The following is a 23849-nucleotide window of genomic DNA, read 5'->3' on the forward strand; positions in this document are numbered from 1 at the left end:
TAACTCTTCTGATCTTGGTTTTGATGTCTTAGTAGAGCCTCCAGGACCTATGTTTCACTGAAATTTGTTTTCTGTTGCCTCATATTTCTATATGTTGTTTCTTTCACACTTTTTTTGCCTCCTCATGCACTTCTAGCTTGTCATTGCGCCCTTTCATTCTCATACAGAAGGCTGTTTTAGACCCTGCTCCAGAGAGTAATTCTAAAATAATCTTGGACTGCTGATATGTTTAAATGTTGCTTTACATTTTGCAATTTTTTTGAGTCAGCAGATTTGAACGTGTTTATTTTACTACTTAAGAGTGTCTTTCTAGTTTTATTCTTTGAAACCAGAAATGCTTTGGAAGTTTTTAGCTGCAATGTTCCATTTTATGTATTGTTTTGAAAATTAAATAAAAATAAAAAGTTTTGATCTATAAAACAACTAAATATTCCTGCAAAACATTTCTAGTGTGCAAATTATCTTGTCAATCAAATTGTCTATCTACAGCTATCAGTTCCAGAGGGTACTACTTAGTAATCTGCTTTACACTGACAAAATATCTTGTCTTAAAATTTCCAATAATTTAAAAATTGTGTTTAAAAATGGTGGGAGACACATTTGTATGAGTACAGTAGGATATCGAAAGGTTAAATGACTTACCAGATGAGTGCTGGTCTCAGTCTCCTGACCTAGTCCTAGAACTACCATTCCTTCCTAAATAAGTATTTTTTCCAGAGATGCAAAAGCAAAGCCTGCCATTTACTATTCTGATGCGTGTCCCTTCCCAGGACATTACATTTCTGTGGATACGTCTTATGAGGGTGAGAAAGCAGTGCTGTCCAGCCCTGATCTGTACTCCGAGGAATGGAGCTGTGTCAGACTGATTTATCAGATAGCCACAACTTCAGACACCTCACCTGATCCTGCCAGGCTCAACCTGTACCTGCGGCAGGAAGGAGAAAGTTTTGATCGTTTGCTGTGGTCGGCCAAGGAGCCATCGGATAGCTGGCTCATAGCTAGCTTAGATTTAATGAACAGCACAAAGAAACATAAGGTAAGCCCAATTTTAGAAGATGCGACAGGCTTTCTGGTGCATACGTTGGGCTGTACAAACTGCTTTTTTAATGTATGCAAACTTATTTCGAGTCCTTCTAAGGCTGGCAGCACGAGTCAGCTGAGCCTTCTGTCCCTAGCACCCATGAGCAGAGCTGGCACCAGGCAGTGCTCTGAGCAGCAGCGGTGGAGTAGCTCACAGGGACACACAGCCAGCTGAGCCCTGCAGCAAGGATGCCTCACCTCCTGGTATCCCTGCGGAGCTGCTGGTGCCACGTGGCAGATACGGGAACTCCCAAGCCCCGGGTCTGCGGCTGGGCTCACTTATTCCTGCCCTCTGTGCCTTTCTGGAAGGAGTCAAATGCTGACGAAAGAATATTTCTACCCAGAAACCATCATGTTGTGTCACTCACAATAACATCTTGCATAACCACAGCTGAGCAATATGGAATTCCATACTCTTAAATGAAGTGTGGGAATTTTTTGCCTTTTCTCATTGTCCTTCAGTGTGTCTTCTGTACTTGAGGAAGAGCACTGGCTCCATCTTTAATGCATTCTGCCAAGCTCTTTCAGCAAAAGCACATCTGACTCTAAGGATGATGGTTTCCCAAGATATATTTAATTTGTTCCCCTGTTTATCCTGTTTAAATATTCAAGGTACTAATGAAACTCTAAAATTGACAGTTTGGTTTATATTGTGCAGCTTGTACTGGAAGGTGAAATGGGACAAGATAAATCCACCAGTATAGCAGTTTTTGAAATCAAAATAACTTCTGGATATTGTATTGGTACGTACTCTCTGCTCAATCCTCATATTCTCTGCACAGAAAAAAATACCTTGTTGGCAGTTTTAAAAGTGGATTGAAGGTCTGGGTTTAAAAAAAAGACAATGGCTTTTTCCTGATTGAAAAGTACACTGCCATATTCAATATAGATAATTTTAAAGCTAAGATTTCACAAAATAGTAAGTGGGGTTTTTTCACCTATCTCTGTGATATATATAGACATATTACATACAATAATTAATTCCAAATCTATTTATTGTTCAAGCAGGAACAAGTGTTATATTTTAAAAAAACTTTGCACTTCAAATACTAGACATAACAGCTGCAACATTATTTCTGCTCTCTGCCTGCTTATGGCTTCCTTACAGTGGCATCCAGAGACTGCAGACTCAAAACTCTGCTGATATATATTTACACTTAGTGCTGTTTCTTCATGACATTTGCTAAAAACTGCTAATGAAGTTCAAAAATTCCAGTGTCTAGGAGGCTTGAGGATCTTCACATTTCTGGAGAGCTCTGGTGGAGTCCAGCCAAGTTGTCACAATTCTTTGGCTCTGTGAAGGAAACAAAGCAGTTGCATTACTGTTATGAAATACTAATCCTGCTTTGCTTCTGGCCATCCCTGATTTACAAGTGAAAGTTCTGCTTTGACTATTTACTACTAGGAGGCGATATATTTAAGTAGGCTTTATTTGGTTCTAAATTACAGCAGTCCTATGCTGGCAAATGATGAAAAGACAGATTGGCCCAAAGAAGATGGAAATGAAAATTTTATCAAAAATTGTGGATAGGTTTGCTTCTATTTATTATAAGCTCTTAAATGCTGCATCCAGTTTTATAAATACAGGCATTATCTGCTCTGCCATATGTGAAGCAAGGCCAGTGCTTAGTAATTTGCTCTTCCTATTTCTGTAATGAAAATGTGTGCACTCAGCTGGTGGTGTCTGCAATTGCAGAATGTGACTTTGAAGAAAATCATCTTTGTGGCTATGTGAACCGCTGGAATCCTAACGTCAACTGGTTTGTTGGTGGAGGGAACATTCGGAATTCTCAGTCTATCCTGCCCAAAGACCACACACTTAACAGTGCACTGGGTAAGCAACAAATGTAGAGCAGAAATATAGTGGAAAAATCTGAATCTGTGATTCATGTATGACTCTCATACTGCGAGTTATTATTATGCGAGTTCTTTCCATTGTTGGGTTGGGGTGGGGATGGTAAGAGATTAGAATGAGGTTATGGGATTTTGCAGAAGTTCACACAAAATTGTCTGTAAGCTTTGTAATAAGGCTGCTACATGCTTTGCTAGGATTCAAAAGTACTCAGAGGTAAGGGTAAAATTTTGGATGGGAGAGGTGGAAAATTCAACTTTCTGCATATTCTAAAAGTATGGGCCACAATAAGTTTCAGATTCTTGTACTGCTGCTCTGTACATCTGGCAGGGGTTTTCTTTCCAGTGGCTGTTGAGAAAATTGAGTAGGAAAACCAAGGTATTAAAACACGCTTGGAGAATCTTGGGTTAAACTGTACAGTTTAGAAGTTTTGTTTCTTTCAGTCAAATGTGGTGCTGTTAATACAGCCCCTCAGCGGCATAATGCTGGAAAGAATTACTGGAATTTCAGCACTTGCCTTGTATGAAATGCTTGTCCTGGACACCTTGCTGGGGGAAGAGTTTTTTACACAGCCATGAAGAAGGGTTGGGGGATAACTTCACCTTTGCACAAGGTTCCACAGCAGGTGATGGTCAATACACCTGGCTGCTGGTGCTCACTGTGTGTCTTGGACAGAATGATGCTTGTGGCAGTGCAAGGAATCACATTATGAAAAGCAGGGTCGATCCTCTTTCCTTAACTCATGCCGCTGTGCCTTTTTATTTATTTCACAATTGTGTGAGTTGAGTACAGAGTGTCACTCCACCCCCGCGTCACCCCCTGGCACTGAAATGCTGGTAAAATTTTGGTGAAAGTTTAACTCGCCACAACTTCAACAGCCGACAGCAGATCAACCTATTAAATAAGTACTGTGACAGGAAATGCTCCCAGCTGGGAGGGATGTGTTTTCTTGTAGCCACAGCATTTCTATTTCACACCAAGCCCTCACTGCTGACCATTTACTGAGAATACCTCAAGAAGCCTAAAGCCATGGAAGAGCCTTCTTTTTGCAAGAATTGGTCTGTGGAGTTGCATCATCCAGGGAGATTGTAGCTAAGCTATGAGATGTGCTAAAACTGCAGAACAGAAGTGCAGCTGAGAACCTCGCAGGCAAGTATCGCTGAAGTCACCAGTCTGGTGCTGAAGTGCACAATCTGGAGGAGACCTCCAGCCAAGCAAGTTCTTTTCCCTCCTTCCACTGGAGTGAAGCAAGAAGTGACATCTAAAGGTCTGAGTCCTCTGTGTGCTAATTAACATAGTGATGCCCACACAAACCTAATTGCACAGTTTGCAGTGTTCATGCTGAAGTACCCCACCAGTCTGACGCTTCAGTCTCCTCCAGGCTTTCTACCTGAGAAGAACCATTTTTTTGTTCATCATACACTGCTTGATGCTGTGTTTCGGGGAGTGCAGAAGAAGAAAAACTACAGATGCACAGCATGTTCGTGAACATGGATGAGTCCTGTTTAAATTCAGATAACACTCCCAAAATTAAAGTATTAGAAAATTTGAAAATCCTGCAGGTCATATTGGCTCATATTCATGATAGGAAGGTACTCTCCTCATGTGTAATGCATTTTTCTGCTCATTAACATCTCCCAAAAATCTTCTTCAAGGATTTTACATAAAAACTCAAGTCTATGCAGTAAAAATAAGTCATTTATAAACCAAATCCTAGATAGACTGAGCAGAAATGTACTGATTAAAAGGTATTTGTTAATAATTTGATATATTATATGAGCTGCTGTATAAAACATGAGGAAACACATGGCTTTGTTAATTTACTTGGGTTGCTTCAGTATAAGTTGCACTTGAGAAAGACTAAATACGATACAGAGCTGTTGGGAGGGAGGCAATTTACACAGTTGTTATACATTTTTCCATTTATGAATGGCTCCCAAAATTTAGAGTTTATTACGTTTCAAATATAAATAAATATATTATTTATGATAATAATAAACACTTAAAAATTATTTATGATAATAAAAGAAAGAGCTAAGACTGACATTTTGCCAGTGGTATTTTAGCCAAACAATTTTGGGTTGCGCATAGGAGGAAAGGAGAGAAAAAAACCCCAACACTAAAAATTTTCTGGGAAGCAACCATTGTTGGCCAGATCATAGATGTGTATGTCTAGTCCCTGTTCCTCTCCTGATACTTCTTGTAAGTGGTGTTCTTTAAAGAGTGTCCTTATACAAAGGTTTTTCTTCTGCTTCTAGGTCACTACATGTATGTGGATTCTGTTTATGTCAAACATTTTCAGGAAGTGGCCCAGCTAATCTCACCAAAGACCATGGCCCCAGTATCTGGCTGCTTATCTTTTTATTATCAACTTAAGCAGGAAAGCAGCATTGTTTTTACTGTTTACTTAAGAGACATGAGTGGCTTTTATGAAGAGATCTGGAAAACAGACAGTGCACTGAATGCAGACTGGACACTAGCAGAAGTTGACTTCAATGCGCCATATCCCATGGAGGTAAAACAATCCTTCCTGTACAGTCCAGCTGCAACTTCCAGGTTGCCTCAGACATGAGTGCCAGCTCAGTCTAAGCCAGGAACATGGCAGGGACTATCCAGTATCTGAAAGATGTCTTTAAAGATGGTGGTGATCTGTGATTTCCTTTGACCTTTGCATAAGGGTCAAGGAAGGATCACTTTCCACACTCATGCTTGATTTTGAAGCCAGCTGGTGCAGTGCTTTATTGGAGTACCTTGGGAGGTTGTAGAGTCTGACTAATGGGAGGTTTTTCAGTTGCTGAATAATATCAATGTTCTCTCAGTTCCCTATTTTTGTGACTCCATGATCCATTTTTGAAGATGCTGAGTATCATAAAATTATGCATAAGAAAAATACTGCAGAAGAAAAATTCAAACCCATATTTGAGGTCTATTCTCCACCCTACTTAGATCCTGCAGTTCATGAGAAAAAGTCCAAACTTGGCTCCTAAGAGTACAGTAGTCCTTGGATTTGAAAGACAGCTCTTGATGGTTATTATAATGACTTTCGAGAGTATCAGAAAAAAATGGAATTTTTTACTCCCTAGAGTTTACTAAAAAATACTCAAAACGTAGTAGATTGAAATAAACTGTATATGCATTATATACATATGTGTATACTTACATGTATATTTTACACATATATGTAATTTTTATATATATACACACATATACTCTCTCTATACATAAATACTTCTAACAGATGGATTACGAGTAAATTCTATTTGCTTCAATTCTACCTAAGTTATTTGCTAATTCGCCATAAACCTGCAGATTTCCAGAAATTATTAGGGGTAAAGCTAATTTTATTGAGATGTTGCACAGCTCTTTTATACTCTGTAAAGTCAATGATCATCCATTAAAATCATCAGACTTCAGGGAAAGGAGGGTGGCTCTCATAAGGCTTCATAATACTGAATTGTAAGTGAATTACTGATTCAGTAAATACAAATTAAAAAGTGAAAATCATTCCTAGCACTATCGATGGAAATTAATTAATGATCACTTAGAGCTTGGCAACACGGTGGTTAATTTTGTGAAAATATCCTCTTGTTTTCTGGTGGCATTCAAAAATCCATCCAGAATGTTGGAAACTATCCATACTGGAATAAATAAGATGTTGTACCACTGGATGAATGCACAGGGTACCCTTGCGTTCGGCCGGGTATGCAACTTCAGCTCTCTCAATTAAAAAAAAAAGTTTTTAAAGATTAAAAAAAGATTAAAAATATATTGTCCAAGAGGGAGATGCAGGTAATTAAAAGTATGGAGAAGTTACATTAATGAAATAAGAGTTTTCAGCCCTTACAAAAAAAGATCAAAGTAGAGTATGGTAGAGGTTCTTAGGAGTCATGGAGGAGACAGAAAAGATTAGCTGTTCCCTGTTTCTCAAAATTTATATTGCTGTTCCAAATTCTTAGCTACCATGTAAGTTTTAAAATAAAATAAACAGAAGGTCTTTTAATATATGACACAACTGTAGAACTCACTTCCACAACATACCATAGATACCATTATTAAGATCAGTTTAAAAACTGATTAGAAAAATTAATGGGAAAGAAAGAATCCATGAGGAATATAATGTAAGGGAAGAAGAACTGAAAGCCTGTCATTGTCTTCAGTTCTTTCTGTAGGGGCTCTCTGCTGGAAAAAAAACCTAAAAGGCTAAACAGGCCTTTAATCTGCTCAAGGAATTTTTATGTAATCCAACACAGTAATTATTTTAGAGATCATTTTACAGAAGTAATTATGAAACCTTACATATAAATTCTTTGGTTGCTTCAAGAGAGTATTCCTCCTGTTTCATCTGGCTAAAGGAGATTGCTCAGGATTCTTACACTATCTCCTAGTTTGCCTCCCATCCTTAGGCAAAACATCACAGGCATTGCTTTCACTGAAACGAATCTCACTCTGAAAGTGTTTGTCCTTATTTCCTTGCTTTGTCCCTGGGGCTGGCTCTCAAAGCTTTCCTGTACCTCAGAGCTTTGATACTTAAGAGAAGTTTTAAGACACTTCCTCAAGAGTTATAGATTGTCCTCCACTTACTTGAGGAAATTATATCCCCTGGGAATGACTAAATACAAGCATTGTTTGATCTTTGTGGTAAACAAAACACAGCAATAGCTTTTCTGGTTCTTAAATAAATTCTGTACAGGAAACCTTCCCTGACAGCTAATGCCAAGTCACGCGTTTCAGTGTCTGAGGATGTTTACAGAAAACTGTAAAATTCAATATTTTAATAACAGAGTAGTGAACACAGGGGGGGTTTAGCTCGATTCAGACAGATTCTAGATAAAATTGGAGTTCTAGTCAGTACAGACTGATGATTGTAAATAGTGGTTTTGTATAATACAATGGCAGAAGTCTTACTGCATCTTTAAAACTGGTGCTTCATAAAGCAGAAGACCCTACGTTCCCTTTTGTTTTTCCTTGACCTTGAGTGAGCAAAGATCTACTGCCAAGGTCAGGCTCTGATTTATATCCCTAATAAGTGATAAAATTTAATTTGTGCCAACACTTGCAGGACTGTATGACATGTGCTGGAGTCTGCCTGGGACATCCAATCAGAATTCTGTATTTCAAAGACATGTGCCAAAATTATTGCTAAGTATATGGCAGATGAATAACAGCTTATTATAATTTCTAGGTAATATTCGAAGTCGCTTTCAATAGCGCTAAGGGAGGTTATGTTGCCCTTGATGACATTTCTTTCTCTCCAGTTTACTGCAGCAATCAGACAGGTATGACGAGCTCCTACTGCTATTCATCTCCCTTGTTTTCCCCCTTTGCCTTGCCCCTCAGAACTCTGTCTGTCAGTATTTGCAATATTTGGTGCTAACTTCTCAACTGACCAGTGTCATTGGGCTCCTCTTCCTTCAGAAGACATAACAGCAGATAACAAGAGTGCCATTCATTTTTTCCAAAAACCAGGCCTTAATGATTCTTTTTCCAAAAACCTTGCCTCAGGGTTCTGCAACTGGAGTGCTGGACTGAATGCTGTATTTGCATCACTACGGGTTTTGAGAAAGTAGCACTTGCAGGCCTGTCACAGAAAGAGAGGGTGGATTTTCCCAGGTGTGGTGGTATGAGGAAGTAAATGCCCTGGGCTTTTCATTAATGCCAGTGTAGGCGGTTTTTTGTGCTACATGCCCTGAGGTATTCTTCAGAGCCAAAACATGAGCCTTACCTTCCTGTCTTCAGTCTCCCAGGAGGTATTACTCATGTCAGACAGTGTCGTGTCTGTCAGGTATTTGTTAGGCTTTCACAACAACAAACACCACCTGAATCCATGTGACCTCTGCTGTAGAGGCACTTGGGACAAAGGACTTTGTCATTTTGAATGCAGCCTCTTAAGTAGCTCTGTACTGGCTGCTGGGTTTTTACTGTTGTACTAAACACAAGTCAAAAGCAGATTAGTGGTTTCCCACTGATACCATCTATTCCTTTGGTCATAAATTTGAATTTTTTGGCTAATTCTTTGAAGTGATCAAGGAAAAAGAGGCTATTTCTTCCCCCTTTTTATCTCAGAGTATCTGCTAGCTCTGTCTCCACTGCTGATGGAAATAGATTCCAGATACATTAATCATTAATAATCCACATCTCCTGGCTGGGTAAATCCATTGTTTCATTATGTCCTCAATACCTTTTTGGTGTTTACTTTATTTTGCAACAAAAATCCCAAGTTATGTTTGCAATTTTCAAGGGGTTGGAGCTGTGTGCTTATCTGTGTTTTCCATTTTAATTTTCAGACAACTTATATGTATAGAGGAAGGGGATAAATTTTATAGCATTTTCTGCCCCAATGGTTAAGTTCAGATCTAATCCGAATGGTTCAGAATCTATTCTGAATATGATAGGTTCATATAGAGCTTTGCCTACTAACTTTGATTTTGAAGGTTGGTTTTGTGGTTGTTATGGGGTTTTTTATTTGAGAAATGAAATTAAATAATTTCCTTTGTACTTTGTTGAAATACAACACATACTGTTTGATCCTTCAGACTTATCAAATATTGTCATCTTCAATTCTTCTGAGTAGAGACATTAAAAAGCAAGAGATCTCAATTTTCCTTGTAATTCCGCCATAGCAGTATATAGAACAGCACTAAGTTTTTTCTTTATATTTTTGTGGAAGTTTTGTTCAACAAAAGCCTCAATATTAGCCAAATGGAGGAAGAGGTACCAGAGTACTAAACTTGCTCAGCAACAATGAACCAGAATATGGGTTTAATGCCATGTGGTAGTGCTCCACCTGCCTTTTCTTTAACTAGGAAAGCAGAGGTGGGAGGCCGCAGCTGCAGGAAGAGTAAAACACACCGACGGGGCATAGATTTGGCCTATCTGAGGCTGAAAAGACCTCAGGCATCACTCCAAAGCCAACTTTTTCTTCTTCTGAAGCTGACTGTCTGTGTACCTGTCCCTGCTGGAAAATCTCTCTTAGTCTCCATGAAGAAGGGTCACGTGTGCCGCTGTAGAGTGGTGCACACAATGTCCTGGGTCTGGGCTCCTGACAAAGCCAAAATTTGCTTGATAGCTTTGGGTTGTGCTCCTCCTTCCCCCAGCACCTTGTGTAAGAGACTGGTGAGGCCTTTAAAGAAGTGGAAATGTTTTATTTGTGGGCACTTTTTTTCAGACTAAAGCAAGTCCTGACCCATGAATTCCATAATGCAGGTTATGAGAGAGCCATCAGCAAGGGCTGGGGGGTTGTAGCTTTGCTTTTAATCAACTTTTCTATAAATGGTTCAGCTTTCCTCACTGCAGTGTTAGCACTTTGTGAGGCAAGCTGCAGAGAAAAGTAGCCATGAGGTGGTACATGAACTAAAAACTATTTTACTTACATACTTACAGCATGCGTATGCACACACGTTACACATAAAGGACTTTTAATAAGTGCTCTTTAGAAAAATACTAGAAGTTGATGTTCAGTGCACACATGGGCACACACACACACTCATTTTGTCCTAGTATCTTTTCAATGAAGGAGCAGATGAAAACAAATGGTTAGGATGTCTCTGTGAATATGTCCTGAAGGAAGAATCTGGTCTTAATATCTGTGGCTTATTTGTGTTTTAGAGGGACTATGAAGCAGATTTTCTCCTCGCTCCAGCAAAAATCTAAGAATACTTGCAATAGAAATTTGATAGTTTGATTTCATTGTGACTATGCACTATGTATGTGTAACATCTTTGCACATGCTCATCTTCTGTAAAGAAAAGCAAGATGAACCAAACTATGCTTTGGCATCCTTCTGCTTCAAATACCTATGCTTATCACACTGTACTCATCCTAACAGAACATCTGTGTCTTTCTTTTAGGAACTCCTTTCAATCCTGCCAATGCAGGCTGCAATTTTGAGGAAGATCTGTGTAATTTTTACCAAGATCACAAAGATGGCCCAGGATGGAGCAGAGTGAAAGTGAAGCGAAATGTGTATAGAGCAGGAGATCACACTACTGGGTTTGGTGAATCAAAACTGCTTTTTCCTAGAAGAGTCAAACGATATATAAATGCTATATAAAAGGTTATATAAAGGTTAACCCACTGTATCACTGTTCACCTGTTAATTAATATCACTGGCACAATGGTTAGTCTGCCTCACTGCAACTCTCTGTGATTAAAACTGGTGTCCACAGCTTGATCCTGTCTGGAACTCTGGCTGTGCTTCCCCATGTGTAAAGGAGGAAGGTCACCTGTTGAATAGTCAGGCAGAGCCATAAATCAGAGTATCTTCACTATACTACTCTGTAGTTGCTGGAGGGATGAATCCACAAAAACATGCAAGTAAATGTAGTCATAGCTTAATGCACTGTTTTTACTATAGAGGAAAAGTGGCCTTTTAGCCCTTCTGGGCTTAGGATAGTTGTCATTTTTAAGGGAAAACTATCTATTGTGTAGTGAAACCACCTGGTGAAAGGACTGTGAATAAGTTCTGAAATTCAAACATCTCTTTGTGTATTTATGGTTATTAATTATATGTGCTAAAGTCTCACCTCCTTATAGTTGGTGCAGAGAATAATAGGCCTTGTGCCCTACCCTCCTTTTTTTTGTCTCGCAGTTGTAATCTTGAAGCAGACAGTTTTCCAGTGAGGCCAGCAGGCCAGGGAATTTTTCAGGGTAAATTTGATAAGTACTTATTTCTGGTAACTTAGCCATGTGCCAGTTTAGCTAGAAGCAGACAGGATGCTTTTGGAAAAAAATTGTTATTTCCTGTCAGAGTGTGATAAATCTATTTCTTGCCAGTTGGAACCGTTTTTATAACCCAAGTCTGATGCAATAACAGAATCTGCTTTAATAGCAAATCAGCTGTGCTAATAGAATATGAAATACAATCATTATGCTGTCTTGCAGGTTATTACTTGTTGGCAAACACAAAGTTTACATCACAGCCTGGGTACATTGGACGTCTGTATGGCCCGACCCTGCCAGGAAACTTACAGTTTTGTCTGCGTTTTTATTATGCCCTATATGGGTTTTTCAAGATGAGTGGCACTCTTGCAGTTTACATCTTTGAGGAGAATCATGTAGTTCAAGAGAAAATCTGGTCTGTCTTGGACTCTCCAAAGGGAGTTTGGACTCAAGCTGAAATCTCCTTCAAAAAACCTATGCCTTGCAAGGTAAGAGCCAACTCTTCAAATTTGCTGAATTCTTACAAGAGATTTTCCTTGCCTTCTCATCTCAGAATTCTTGGTTACACAGGAATTAAACCTAAATGAGCTATACCTACAAAGTGAATTAGTATTCCCCAGGAAGTACAGTGGTGTGTAGGATGTTTCCTCACAGCCTGGCTGCCATGGGAGCCCCGATGTAGGGGCTTTTTACCAGGAACATGTACAAAGTTGCCCTGGTGTCCTCAGCTGTAGTCACAGTATTGCTAGAGATCTCACCAGAGGAGCTCTAACAAAAGCCAGTTGTGTCTCGGTTTCTCAGCATGCTCCACATTCACTCATTTTTGTTTGCTTGTTTCCTATGTGAGTCACATCATCCTCATACTCAATTAGAGATTTTAATTAATCAAAAAAGCACTGGTTAAGTTCTGGTCAAAATGCGGAGTTGATCCTACTTCCCTAAACTTAACTGCTGGGCTACAATATGAAACCAGAAATCAGTGTAAATGAGAGCAGTGGGCTTGAAGAATTTGCAATGCCACGTTTGAGAGGTCATTATATTATCTCAGCAAGTTAATAACACATTGGTATTTGACATCACCTCCTGACTAAGTCCTTAAGCCATTGTATTCCTCATTTCCACTCTTTTTACAAAGACTGACTTTTACACGTATTTCTGTAAGCGCTACTTCTGTAGTGATCCTGATTTCTGTAACAGACTTTCACTATCAGTGAGTCATCTAAGGAGGACCAGACAGATCACTACATGTTGACCAGAGTGTGATAATATGATGAACATATGAATGGAAGCTTGTCTTGCAACTAACGCTTCCTAAATTAAAGACAAACATCTTAAGCATTTTGTCCACTACAAATTAGTTTTTGAAATAGCAGTAGTTACTGAGCATAAAAGTTCACCAAAACCCAGCTGCCTAACTGTGTTGAGGCAAATTTATATTTAAAATTTCAGTCCTACTTGTTGACTAGTGTTTTCTGTCAGATACCTGATACCTTAAAGCTTCAGTGAGATTTTTATTTACTTTATGCATAAAACATAACAGAATTTATAATTCCCTTTCAACTGTTAGAGAATAAAAAAAGAATTTTATTATGCCCAGCAAGTGCATACTAGAAAGGTTTCTCATATTATCATCCCAAGATATTTGTGGAAAAGTTAAAATGGCAAACATAATTTACTTTTGTCATCTCCTGTTTAGGTATTTCTTACTGGAAAGGTTTAGTAGCTTATGTATCATAATCAACTGTGTGAGTAGTGATGACATCTAAGTATGACTGTTAAAACTAGTTGACAGCCTTGGAAGTGGCAGGTTTTTTAGCATCAGACATTTCCAGCATGAAATTTGTGAAGAACAATTTTTGTTTCCCTAGAAGTCAGTATATCTAAAACAGTTGTGAAGAAGCTTACTTCACTGCTTTTGAGCCTGAAGATGTGTAGGAGGGGGAGAAACACCATGCTCTGCAGCATAGTTTATTGGCCTCTGGCAATTCTCAAAAACCTTTACTGGGTGCTTCAGGTCTTGTGAAAGTCTTCTTCCTGTGGAAACAAGTTGCAAAATGTTTCTGTTGTGGAGGCATTCCTCAAATATCACAAAATATGAGATTTATTGTGCTTTACAGAAGTCAGCATGTGTTCAGCATACCATAACTAAGGCACCCCTTAGCTAAATAACTATGTATTTGGCAGGGGGTTCAGTTTATAAAGTCTTCCTTAGACAAATAGAAGAAAATCGGTGAAGTTCTGAAACATGTTAATATGGAAAAGTACAATATATGTTTACAGATGGAAAGGTAGCATAAAAAAGACAAATATTGCCAAAGTTTAAGCATGTCTGCTTAAGGCAGAGGGTGAAAACCTGGTGTAGTTATAGGCTGTCTGCTCGTAATATTCAGAAGTAGGCTTGAATGAAGTTGCACAGTGAACTTGATTCTGGCTTTTCCTTGCAATCTCATGCCCAGCTCTTCAACCTTAATACTTTTGTATTTTATGCTTTATTTTGTTTCTTCTTTTCTAAGCCAACAGAAGGAAATGAAGTACTACTATGTGGCACTGTGTAAACACTCAGGTTAGTTATCCGTGAAGATGTGTCTGCCTAGCACCCAGTGAAATACCTGGCAAGAAACTCTCATTTCAATGTGGGGCAGCAGTGGAGGTTCACCAGAGCATGTTTTGGTTGATAGAAAGGAGTGGTGGGAACCAGCAAGTCAGGGATTACACTTCAGGCTCCAGAGGGAGACAGGACTGAGAAATCTGACAGAAGCTTGGCTTCTCTTGTCCAGTCTCCTGCAACCTGTCCTTGTGTCTCTTGTATCCTCACTGAGGCATCTTTATTTTATATAACCTGTCCCATAGGCAACAATCCACCCCTCTACCTCCCACCCCAATCCTCATCTTACTCCCAGCTCTGGACAGTCCAATTTTTTTTCCCTGTAATACTACTCATGTCTCACTCTGTTTGCCCTGCTTGTCCCATTTCTTACAAACTTCAGTTTTTAAAAAACTAATGACTTGACAGAAAGTATAGTACTGGCATAAAGACCAGACTCTGACACTTTTCTGCTCCTACTCCAAAGCCTGGGAATGCTCAAGCTTTTCACAGATTTTTTTTTTTTTTTTTTTTTTTTTTTTTTTTTTTTTTTTTTTTTGCTTAATAGGGGCAAAATAAACCCTTTTTTCCTAGCCTTGTTCTCGGAAATGATGGAACTGTTTTGGATTAAATCTTCCAAAAAAGGCTGTAGCAAGGAAAATCTGAGCTGAAATCATTGTGTCTTGGCAATGTTATAAGCAAGTGAAAAACGGTCTTTTAGTGAAGAGAGGTGGTCTCAAAATAAGATAGGGCTGCCACCTTTCCTCTAATACAGATGTAGTGACCAATGTGCCTATTTTATTGTTTTCTGAGATGCATGATATGTAGACTTGGATGGCAAGAAGTTGTAGGCATGCACAGTAGTTTGGCTGAGAAGCTTCTTGGTTACCAGGTGTGACTTTTGGATTGGGTCAGCACCTGTAGAAACAGTAAACAGTCTCCTGGCAGTTCCTTGGCAGCCAGTCAAGTCAGCGACACAGTCGTGTGTCCTGAAGGTCATAATGATTTTTGAGCCAGAGAATAATTGCTCTAAAGTAACTGATTACCCACATCCTTCATCTTTCTTCTACTACAAATACTACTCCCAAAGCTTTGAAAACAATATAAAATGTAATTTTTTAAAATCCATCTAAGGTTTCATTTTGGTAGCATATTTTTTTTGCATCGGGACAATAAAAAGATGCAGATTTTCATCTCTTGGCTTCTGTAATGGTTTTTGCAAGTTCTTTTTGAATTAGCTAACTGCAGTCTGGCACGAGTTGATGGCTTGAGTTCTGTAAGCAGGAAATGTGAAGCTGGCCAGCTGGCTTTAACATGACACTTTGAAAATAAAATGCTGTAAAGGCTAGGTAGGTATGATCCAGTTAAGCAAGTCATAAATGTCTATACATACATACATACATACGTACGAACATATGTGTGTGTGTGTGTGTGTGTGTATGTATGTGTGTGTGTGTGCACACACTGCAAATACGTATGTTGACGATGCTAGTGAGAAGGCAGGAGATTTAAAGTCCTGATTTCTCAATTGGTACTTGCAGCACTGTCTCTTCTAGTTGATGTGAGTACCTATGATCCTATATACACACAGTGTATACTGATTTATACTGTACCCAGGGAAAAAGTGTGAGAAGGAAGAAATGAAAAAAAAATTCTAATATTTTTTATAATCACTTAAACCCTTCATGGTTTATTGTATAAGCCTCTGGAAGGGCAGTATGAAAACCTAAATCTGAAATATGTAGATTATTTTCATTTGATTGAATATACTGAAATTGATCTTCCATGCCAATATGTCTCAGGAAAATATAAGAGCTAACTGAAAGAAAATTATACATACCATTTGCATCCTTGAGAAGCTCACATGAAATGTGAAGCAAGAATCCACATTTTAATATTGTGTGTGTGTGTGTATGTGGGTAAACACCACCATGGAAAGATATTTCTTTTGTGCAACTTCACAATGAAGTCAAATGCCTAGATTAAAATGAAGGTTTGACTTCAACTGGTTCTGCTTATATCAGTTCTACTCATTTCTGCTGGATTTGGGTTACCATTCTGAAGCTCAGGTTTTTGAAAGTAAACATCTTGCATTCTTTATCCACCATGCAAGCTTTTGCAATGTATAATATAGTGCTTGATACTTTCCAAAGAGTTCATAATCAAATCCTCAGAAAGGTCACCAGTGTAACAGTCCATCCTATTTCATCAGAGTAGCTGTGGCTGCATTTTTGCATTTTCATTCCTTAAGTATTCTTTTCTTCCTCTTTGATGTTTTTTTCCTCACTCTCTTTACTTGAGTTCATCTGCTTGCTTTCACTCATCCTCTGTAACTAATTTTAGTTGCAATTGTAAGAAAGGAAAATCAAGTGACTGAGTGTTGTACTTGAATATTTACATGTTTTAAAACAAAGAAAAGAGGACTTTCTCAGAAAAACTAAACACCGAGAAACTGTGCTGCAGGATGCTGTGGAGACCAATAGTATACATACATTTTTAGAAGGATTCAACAAATTCATGGAAAATAGACTTCACAGTGACTGTAAACACAGTGGTTCAGTTGTGACCTCCAGTTCAGCAAGTTCTTCAGCTTTTTTTGGGTTGGACATACTATAAAAGCTTTAGGGCTGGTTTGTTTTTTGTACTGTTTTCCCTAAATATCTATTATCACCCCGCTGCCTTCCTAGCACTTGATCTGAGTGTCTTTGGACCTTTCTTCTCAGATCATCACTGTGGTGATGCTTAATGTTAAATTATTCTAACATTTCTCTTTGGTTCTGAGAAATCTGTGTTTCCTGCTTGTCCACCAAAGTCATAGGTAAATGACTAAATTAATCTTGGATAAACGATGAAGTCCTAGATCCCTGTGATCAAGTCACCAGTATGAAAAACACAGTTCTCCAGTCAGGTGCCAACTGGAGGAGGGTAGATATCCTCATCTTCACCTCCTCCTCCTCCTCCTTTGAAAAACTCACACTTGTGTCAAATAAAAGTGATTTTTGGTACTGTTCCAACAAAACCTTTATTGGTCTTCCCACAATAAAGTATCTACCCTAAAGAGGCTGGAATGAGCTGCAGTTTTATAGAACAGTCCTTCTGTCCTTCCTTCTCTTACTTCTAATATAAGAAACTTCCTGAAGAACAGTCACCAGAAATGCCTGTCTAAAATAAGAATGGTAGGGCTTGGAAACAGTAGAGTAGTGCTTGCAGAGTGTGAACCTTAGTTCCTGTGGTGCTCAATATACAGTTATGGAAACAGCATACTGGAAACTGAATTAGTTACTCAGTTTAGGAAGCAGTGCCGAAGTAGCTTGCATCTCCACAGTAACTAAGCAAGGTAATATGTTGCATGAAATACTACATATCTCCTTTTGGTATCTGTGATACTTAATGGACACTTTCCTTTTTTTGCTCAGTTTCTGTTCTGGGCACTTGGTATTATGATACTACACTGCTACCTCATCTGACAAGATTCTTTGGTCTATAGGCAAGAACCTTTCCCTCTCATAAAAAGAGCCAAGGAAGCTGTTTGACTGGAATGAGGATAGAGCCCTTACAGTAGATTTGTGGAAATCTAGGAGGGTGGTGGGGGACAGATGAGAATATCAGTGTCCTGTATACATTTGTGTGCAGGCAGTGTTCTCTACAAGGCTGGGCAATCCAGCAAAAAGAGATGTAGGATAAACAGCCTGTGGCACTAGGTTATTCTGTTAGCTTTATATTTCTGTTTCATTGCATGTTTCTGCCCTTGGACAGGAAAGGTTTTCAAAAATATTTGTTCAACTGTCACAAGCTTATTACCAATGTTGTTACAGCGCGGATACTGCAACACGTGTATCAGACAACGAGGCCCGTGGAAAAGAAATCTATATGGACAGATTCTTGGTAGATGTTTCAGAGATGTTTATTTCCCCAGCCGCATGGCCGGGGCTCTGCCCAGGAACTGTTCCAGTCACGGGACCCGAGGGTCCTTCTGCCCGCGCAGGGAACACAAACCAACCCATGGGAACGAGGCTGAGCAGGGGCAGGGAAACCCCGTGCCTGTGCCCTCAGGGCCCCTCTGCCAGGGCTGCACGGCAGGGGAGGGACCCCAACACAATGTTATCCAATTATTTATGTAGAAGCTTCCATATTATATTATTTTTCCCACAGAAGCTTGTTGTATTTACATGGCAAGAAACTGAACTTGCCTAGTGAGTGCCATTTTAAATCAATTTATTTTAAATGACAGAAGCTTGCAGATATTCTAATTTTGGCTTAGTATCTTACTTGTGTTCTTGATAAATGCATTTCTGACTGTTTAAGCCAAAGAGATACAAGCCACTTAAAATCTAGTTTAATTAAGCTGGTTATGAGTAATTTGGTCTATGCTTATAACATCTGTATTGAACAGCCGTGAGACAGTCAGAATGGTTTTCCCATCCCCGGTGCTGGTGGTCAGTCCCTGGCTTACATGCTTCTATGGCTGTTTATTTGCATAACTGACTGAAAAGTCAGACTCCCTGTCTTGTGAAAACATCTTGACTGCATCTTAGTGTCAGGTCACACTTCTGTTTCTAGTGTTCAAATTATTTTTTGATTTTATAATACTGAGTTTTGTGTCACTTTGAGGAAGTTACAACAGTAGCTTCTCAGAAGAAAACACCTTGAACTCCACTATAACTGTCCTTCTTCTTTAGGAAATTGAACTTTAAATGTGTCTAATTGACATACTGAGTTTTGTGTCTACACAGATTTACAGTTTACAGTGTGTCGTTTAAATCTAGGAATATTCATTAGGGTGGAATAAGATAAATTACCTTGCTGCAGAGGCACAGCTTGCTTTTAAGTCACCAGATTGGGCCATTTTAGTGTTTTTCTTCTGTTTGGCTGATCTGGCTCTCTAATTGAGCAAGGTGTATACTTTCTGGGATAAACAAGGAGGAAAGAAAATACACAGAACATAAAGGGATTCAAGGGAGTCTTCTCTCCTTTTTTCCTGTTCTTAGTCCAAACCTCCTATAACAAAGCTTCCCCATTAGTCCTTCCTTACACTGGGGGTACCTTAATGGATGTCCTCCTACTTCTTCTCCTCTAAAAGCAGAATAACTTCATACGCGTGTGAGTTTTAACCCACATTCTGCTTGTAGAGTTGCAGAGTGCTAAGGATGAGAAGTCCCTTCTACTTCACCCAGTATCTGCAGCACAACCCAACATGGTGTCTTGGCAGAAGCTTGCTCGACCAGCTGTTCTCATCTGGCACTGCTCATCCTGATATCATCCAGGAAAGTGCTAAGAAAGGATTATTGGTACTTTGAGACTGAAGGCCAGGGCCATTGATTAAGCACTGCAAAATAAACAAACAGCTTCCATAAACTGGGGCAATGGTTTGGAAGGAAACTGGTGCCCTAGCTGTGTCCTGTTATTGGAACAAAGAGAGACATGAGAGATGTGTTTTATTTTTCAGTAATACAGGCAACAACTGCCTGCACTGGATAAGGTTTTAGCTTAGCCTCCAAAATAGGATGCAAGTCTAGGAATATCTGTTACCTAGCTTGAAACTATCAGTATGTTGTTCATCTGCCATGCTTTATGACAAAAAAAGCTGAGCACAAAGAATCCCCTATTCTCTTCTCCAACGCATGAAATAAAGTAATAAAATTTTATTTTGGAAAAATTGACCTAGCAAATATTTTAATTCAAAACAAGAACAAATGCAAAGCATCATGAAATTAGTTCTATTGAGACTGTAGGAAGGATTCAGAGATCTGACTAAGGGTGAAAATCAGTTGTTGAGTAAATCCAAGTTGATACAATTTTGGTAGGTAAAGTTCAAATACTCAAATACTTCACTTTATGACAGAAAAGGATATCTGAAACAGAAGAAGAGTGAATAAATTTGACCTGTGAACCAAAATGTTCTAGTCCATTGCCTAAAACTAAATCAAGAATGTAACAACAAAATAAGTTGAGGGGACTGTAACAATTTTAGTACATTCACTATAGCCAAAACTGAAAACTCCGCATTCCCAAGCAGAAGCTCCCACACTCCATGCCTGTGAAATCACAAAGTCTGCTCATGGCAGTGTGTCACTCAACACCACAAAAATCAAGTGGAAAGTTAGTGAAGCTTAAGCTACAGATGGCAAAGCTGAACAAATTTACAAGTGTCACTGAAGCAGATCAATCCTTTGTTTGTACAAAGATTACTGGTTCAATGACCTTTGAGAGACCACAGTTATTGTTGTGATGTTTCTGAAATGGAGGACTTTCTGCAGGATCCAATGGGTAGTTATATACCTTGTATGGAACAAATTACTGCAATCTAAGAATAAAGAACTTAATCCTGCTCCCAATGATGTCAATACAAAGACATTGCTTAAAACATGATACCACAGTGTGGAAATGTTGTTTCACAAATGAGGACTGACTTCACCCTTACATGTGTGGTTTTCTGAAGATTCATGGATTTAGGGCTATAATATGTCTTTAGTTTATTACATATGTTCACCAGAATGCATTTATTTAAATTCTGGTGAATGATATTCACTCAACGTTAGTATCTTACTTTACACTTATTTTATGCATTTTTTCAATAAATGCTACTGTTTTTAAAAGATTGCCCCTGTGTCCTGACAATGAACTTACAAAGTATGAAACAATTTTTGTCCTGTTAAACCTTGAGGCTGAGATACAGCCCTACAGTGAGGGGGGAAAAAAAAAAAAAAAAAAAAGTGTGTGGTTTAGGCCACTATACACTGAGCAGCTATGCATTCTGTGCAGGGGCACTCCTCAAGTCCATACCAGTACCAGTTTATAAGACAGATAATCAGTAATAACCAAGACTGAATGGAAGAGTTTCAAAAACTGCTGCATGCTGGGCAGCATAATGCATACATGCTTCAAGGTTTTTGGTGTAGTCACGTTCCAGGCTGTTTTATAAGCAAATGGGTTAATAAATACTATACAGCAAAGCAAACTGGCAAAATACCATGTAGGTACCATATCAAAGATATTACCAAGCCTACTAGAAGACAACATACTAAATAATGCTCTAACAACTTTTAAAAGCATTTTTGTATCCACATGAAACTTGTCAGTCAGCATGTAACCTCAAGTATGTAACTGAGGTGTTGTCCAGAATATTAAATGGTTAGAAGTGACACTATTCCATCTCCAATCACTAGCATAGACCTCAACACAAAGGAATTGTTTTGAAAAGCTCCTCCCAAATTATGGTCATAACCCTAGTGGTCAGACAGATGGTTTGGAGTAGTTAGGCCAAGAAAACCACCAGCAATGTTTTTACAAAATAAACCTTAATGTGTCTTCTATATTTCCAACAGATTGGTGTCAATCTTGGCAGAAGGGCAGCTGGGACTCTTACAGTTTCTTAACATTTTATTTTGTTATCTCATGAGTGACATGTATTTTTCATGGCAGAATTAATGTTTACTCAAATCAAAGATCTGGGATGTTTTTATTAATCTTCATGAACTCAGATGAATACTGTGAATTATGCTTAGCATTTCCAGCATCCTGCTCTATGGTATTATGGCATTGAGTAATTTATGAATAATCCCATTTTGTGCAGAAGTTTCAGTTCATCTCTATTATTCTTTGCACAGCCATTTCTCTTGCCCATCATTCTGAATTACTCTTTCAAATTTATTTTTCCATGGATAAAACCTCCTGGTTTTCAGGATAAGATAGCTGAGGATATTTGAGCTGTTCATGTTGGGTATTGCACAAGAAAAAACCACAACAACCTCAGCGAGTCATGTTTTCTCATAGACAAAAAAATACTCTAGTAAAATGGGAATTACATACAGACATATGTAATTTGCCTATAAAAGTGAGAAAATATTTTCTGTTGATTGAAAACATACATTTAATCCCCACTGGAATCGACATTGGCAGAATGTACCAAGACGAAGCAGATTCATTATTCCTGTTCTGTAGATTTCAAAATTGTTTGTGCATTTAGAAAAAACACCAAAATTTCAGACTCTTAACAGTACCAGGTTCTGTATCTGAAATCTCCTTCCTGTATTGCAGGTTGTCTTTGTCAGCTGGTGTAAAAGCTTCTGGGACTGTGGACTTGTGGCACTGGATGATGTATCATTGAGCCTGGGAAGCTGCCAGGCTGCTGGTAAGGCCACGTGTATTTGTTATCCAACAGCTGCTCTCCTTTTGAGTAAGAATTCATCATACACCTTCATTTTCCAAGCCTATCCTACAGCTGCCTTCATCCCATTGTGGTTTCTTGTCTTTTCTTTTTTCCCAATAAGTATTGTATAAATCTTATTTTTGCAAAGTAGCAAACATCCAGCGAGGACCAGTTTTTGGGTACTAGCTAGCTCCTAATAAATTTCAGTGACTCCAGAGCAGTTGTGATGGCCCTTTGAGGGCATTAAAATTTAAAATTAAGCCACAATCCAACTGAGTGAAAAGTAGTTTTCAAATGATATTTAAGAAGCCAGGAAAGGACCCAAAAGCAGTATTTTTCAAAACACAGCATTATTTTTTTTAGTCCTGAAGTACAGTTGTGCAAGGCCAAGACACAGCCTTACCTGAGCTGCAGTTCTTTAATGAAGACAGAGAAGAGCAGTCCAAGACTTCCTCTGTAGTAGGAGGAAATGAGTGGTTTTCAGCAAGACTTTACCCTCTGACATGCACAGGCTAACCTCTCTGAACTCACCAAACTCCCCCTTCTGTGGCTTTTTGAGGTTTGACAATACAACAATTGTATCCTAATTTAGAAAATATTCTCATGAGGCAGGCACAATCTGCAGTCCCATTCTTCTTTGGAATAAAGCCATGCCTTTCCAATGGTCCTAATAGCTTTTTCATGACCTCTTTAGATTGGATTTCATGCATTCAGGCTCATAAACCAAAGAGAAGTCACATGTACAAAACAAGATGCCATTTTTCTAAAGTATTTCCAACAGTTGTCTTGCCTTGCTGTAATTCGTAAGTAACTGGAAAAGGGACCAAAGGTGCAGAACTGGTGTCTGGGTGTGTAGTCATGCCATGGCTTGTCTCTGATGGCAGCAAAACAAATGCCTGAAAAATGCCCCAGAGGTATCAAGGTTTCCTTCTCTTCAAAAGGCAAAGGCAGCTCAGAGTATCTATTTCTGAATGACAAATTCAGATTACAGCAGAAGACCTGACAGAAGCCTCCTGGCATGCACCTGAATTATATCACCTTTTGTATGATCTAATAGAATTGAAATAATGAAAATACTCTAGTAATTGCAGCTCCATGGTCTGTTGTAGGCTGCAGTAGAATCTGGTGCCAAGGGAACAGTGGAGAGCTAAATGTGGCATTTGATTTCAGATCACAGAAACTCCAGTCTTTGACAAGGTGCATTTATTATGCTGGAACTTATTAATCTGCTTGGGGTGCCAAAGCAGTGAAGAAAATTACACTGGTAATTCTGTAACAGAGCCTGTTATAGAATCATAGAACTGCTAAGGTTAGAAAAGACCTCTAAGATCACTGAGTCCAGCCATTAATACCAAAATACCTCGTAAGATCATCTGGTCCAAACCATTATTGTGAAGAATAATAAACTGTTTAAAATAATCCTAGTACATGTCACTGAGCTAGACCAGGGCACAGGTTTTCCCAAAGATGTGAAGAAAATGAAATTTAATTTAATATGACAGTTTGAAGGTAGCTTGTATAATAAC

At 38.8% G+C, this 23849-nt stretch overlaps 1 protein-coding gene across 1 annotated transcript in view; it reads left to right on the top strand.

Annotated features, from left to right (window-relative positions):
* MAMDC2 (MAM domain containing 2) overlaps nucleotides 1–23849 on the top strand; it is a gene marked incomplete at its 5' end in the record, with an annotated part of 55021 nt that overhangs the window by 28634 nt on the left and 2538 nt on the right. The window contains 8 exons of the mRNA XM_082300955.1: nucleotides 771–1036; nucleotides 1739–1823; nucleotides 2777–2914; nucleotides 5191–5447; nucleotides 8115–8208; nucleotides 10780–10926; nucleotides 11813–12078; nucleotides 22212–22305. Coding sequence (XP_082157081.1) covers nucleotides 771–1036; nucleotides 1739–1823; nucleotides 2777–2914; nucleotides 5191–5447; nucleotides 8115–8208; nucleotides 10780–10926; nucleotides 11813–12078; nucleotides 22212–22305 — 1347 coding nt within the window. The remainder of the gene's footprint in view (nucleotides 1–770; nucleotides 1037–1738; nucleotides 1824–2776; nucleotides 2915–5190; nucleotides 5448–8114; nucleotides 8209–10779; nucleotides 10927–11812; nucleotides 12079–22211; nucleotides 22306–23849) is intronic.

This window comes from Coloeus monedula, assembly GCF_965178545.1.
Source record: "Coloeus monedula genome assembly, chromosome: Z".
Taxonomy (NCBI): Eukaryota; Metazoa; Chordata; class Aves; order Passeriformes; family Corvidae; genus Coloeus; species Coloeus monedula.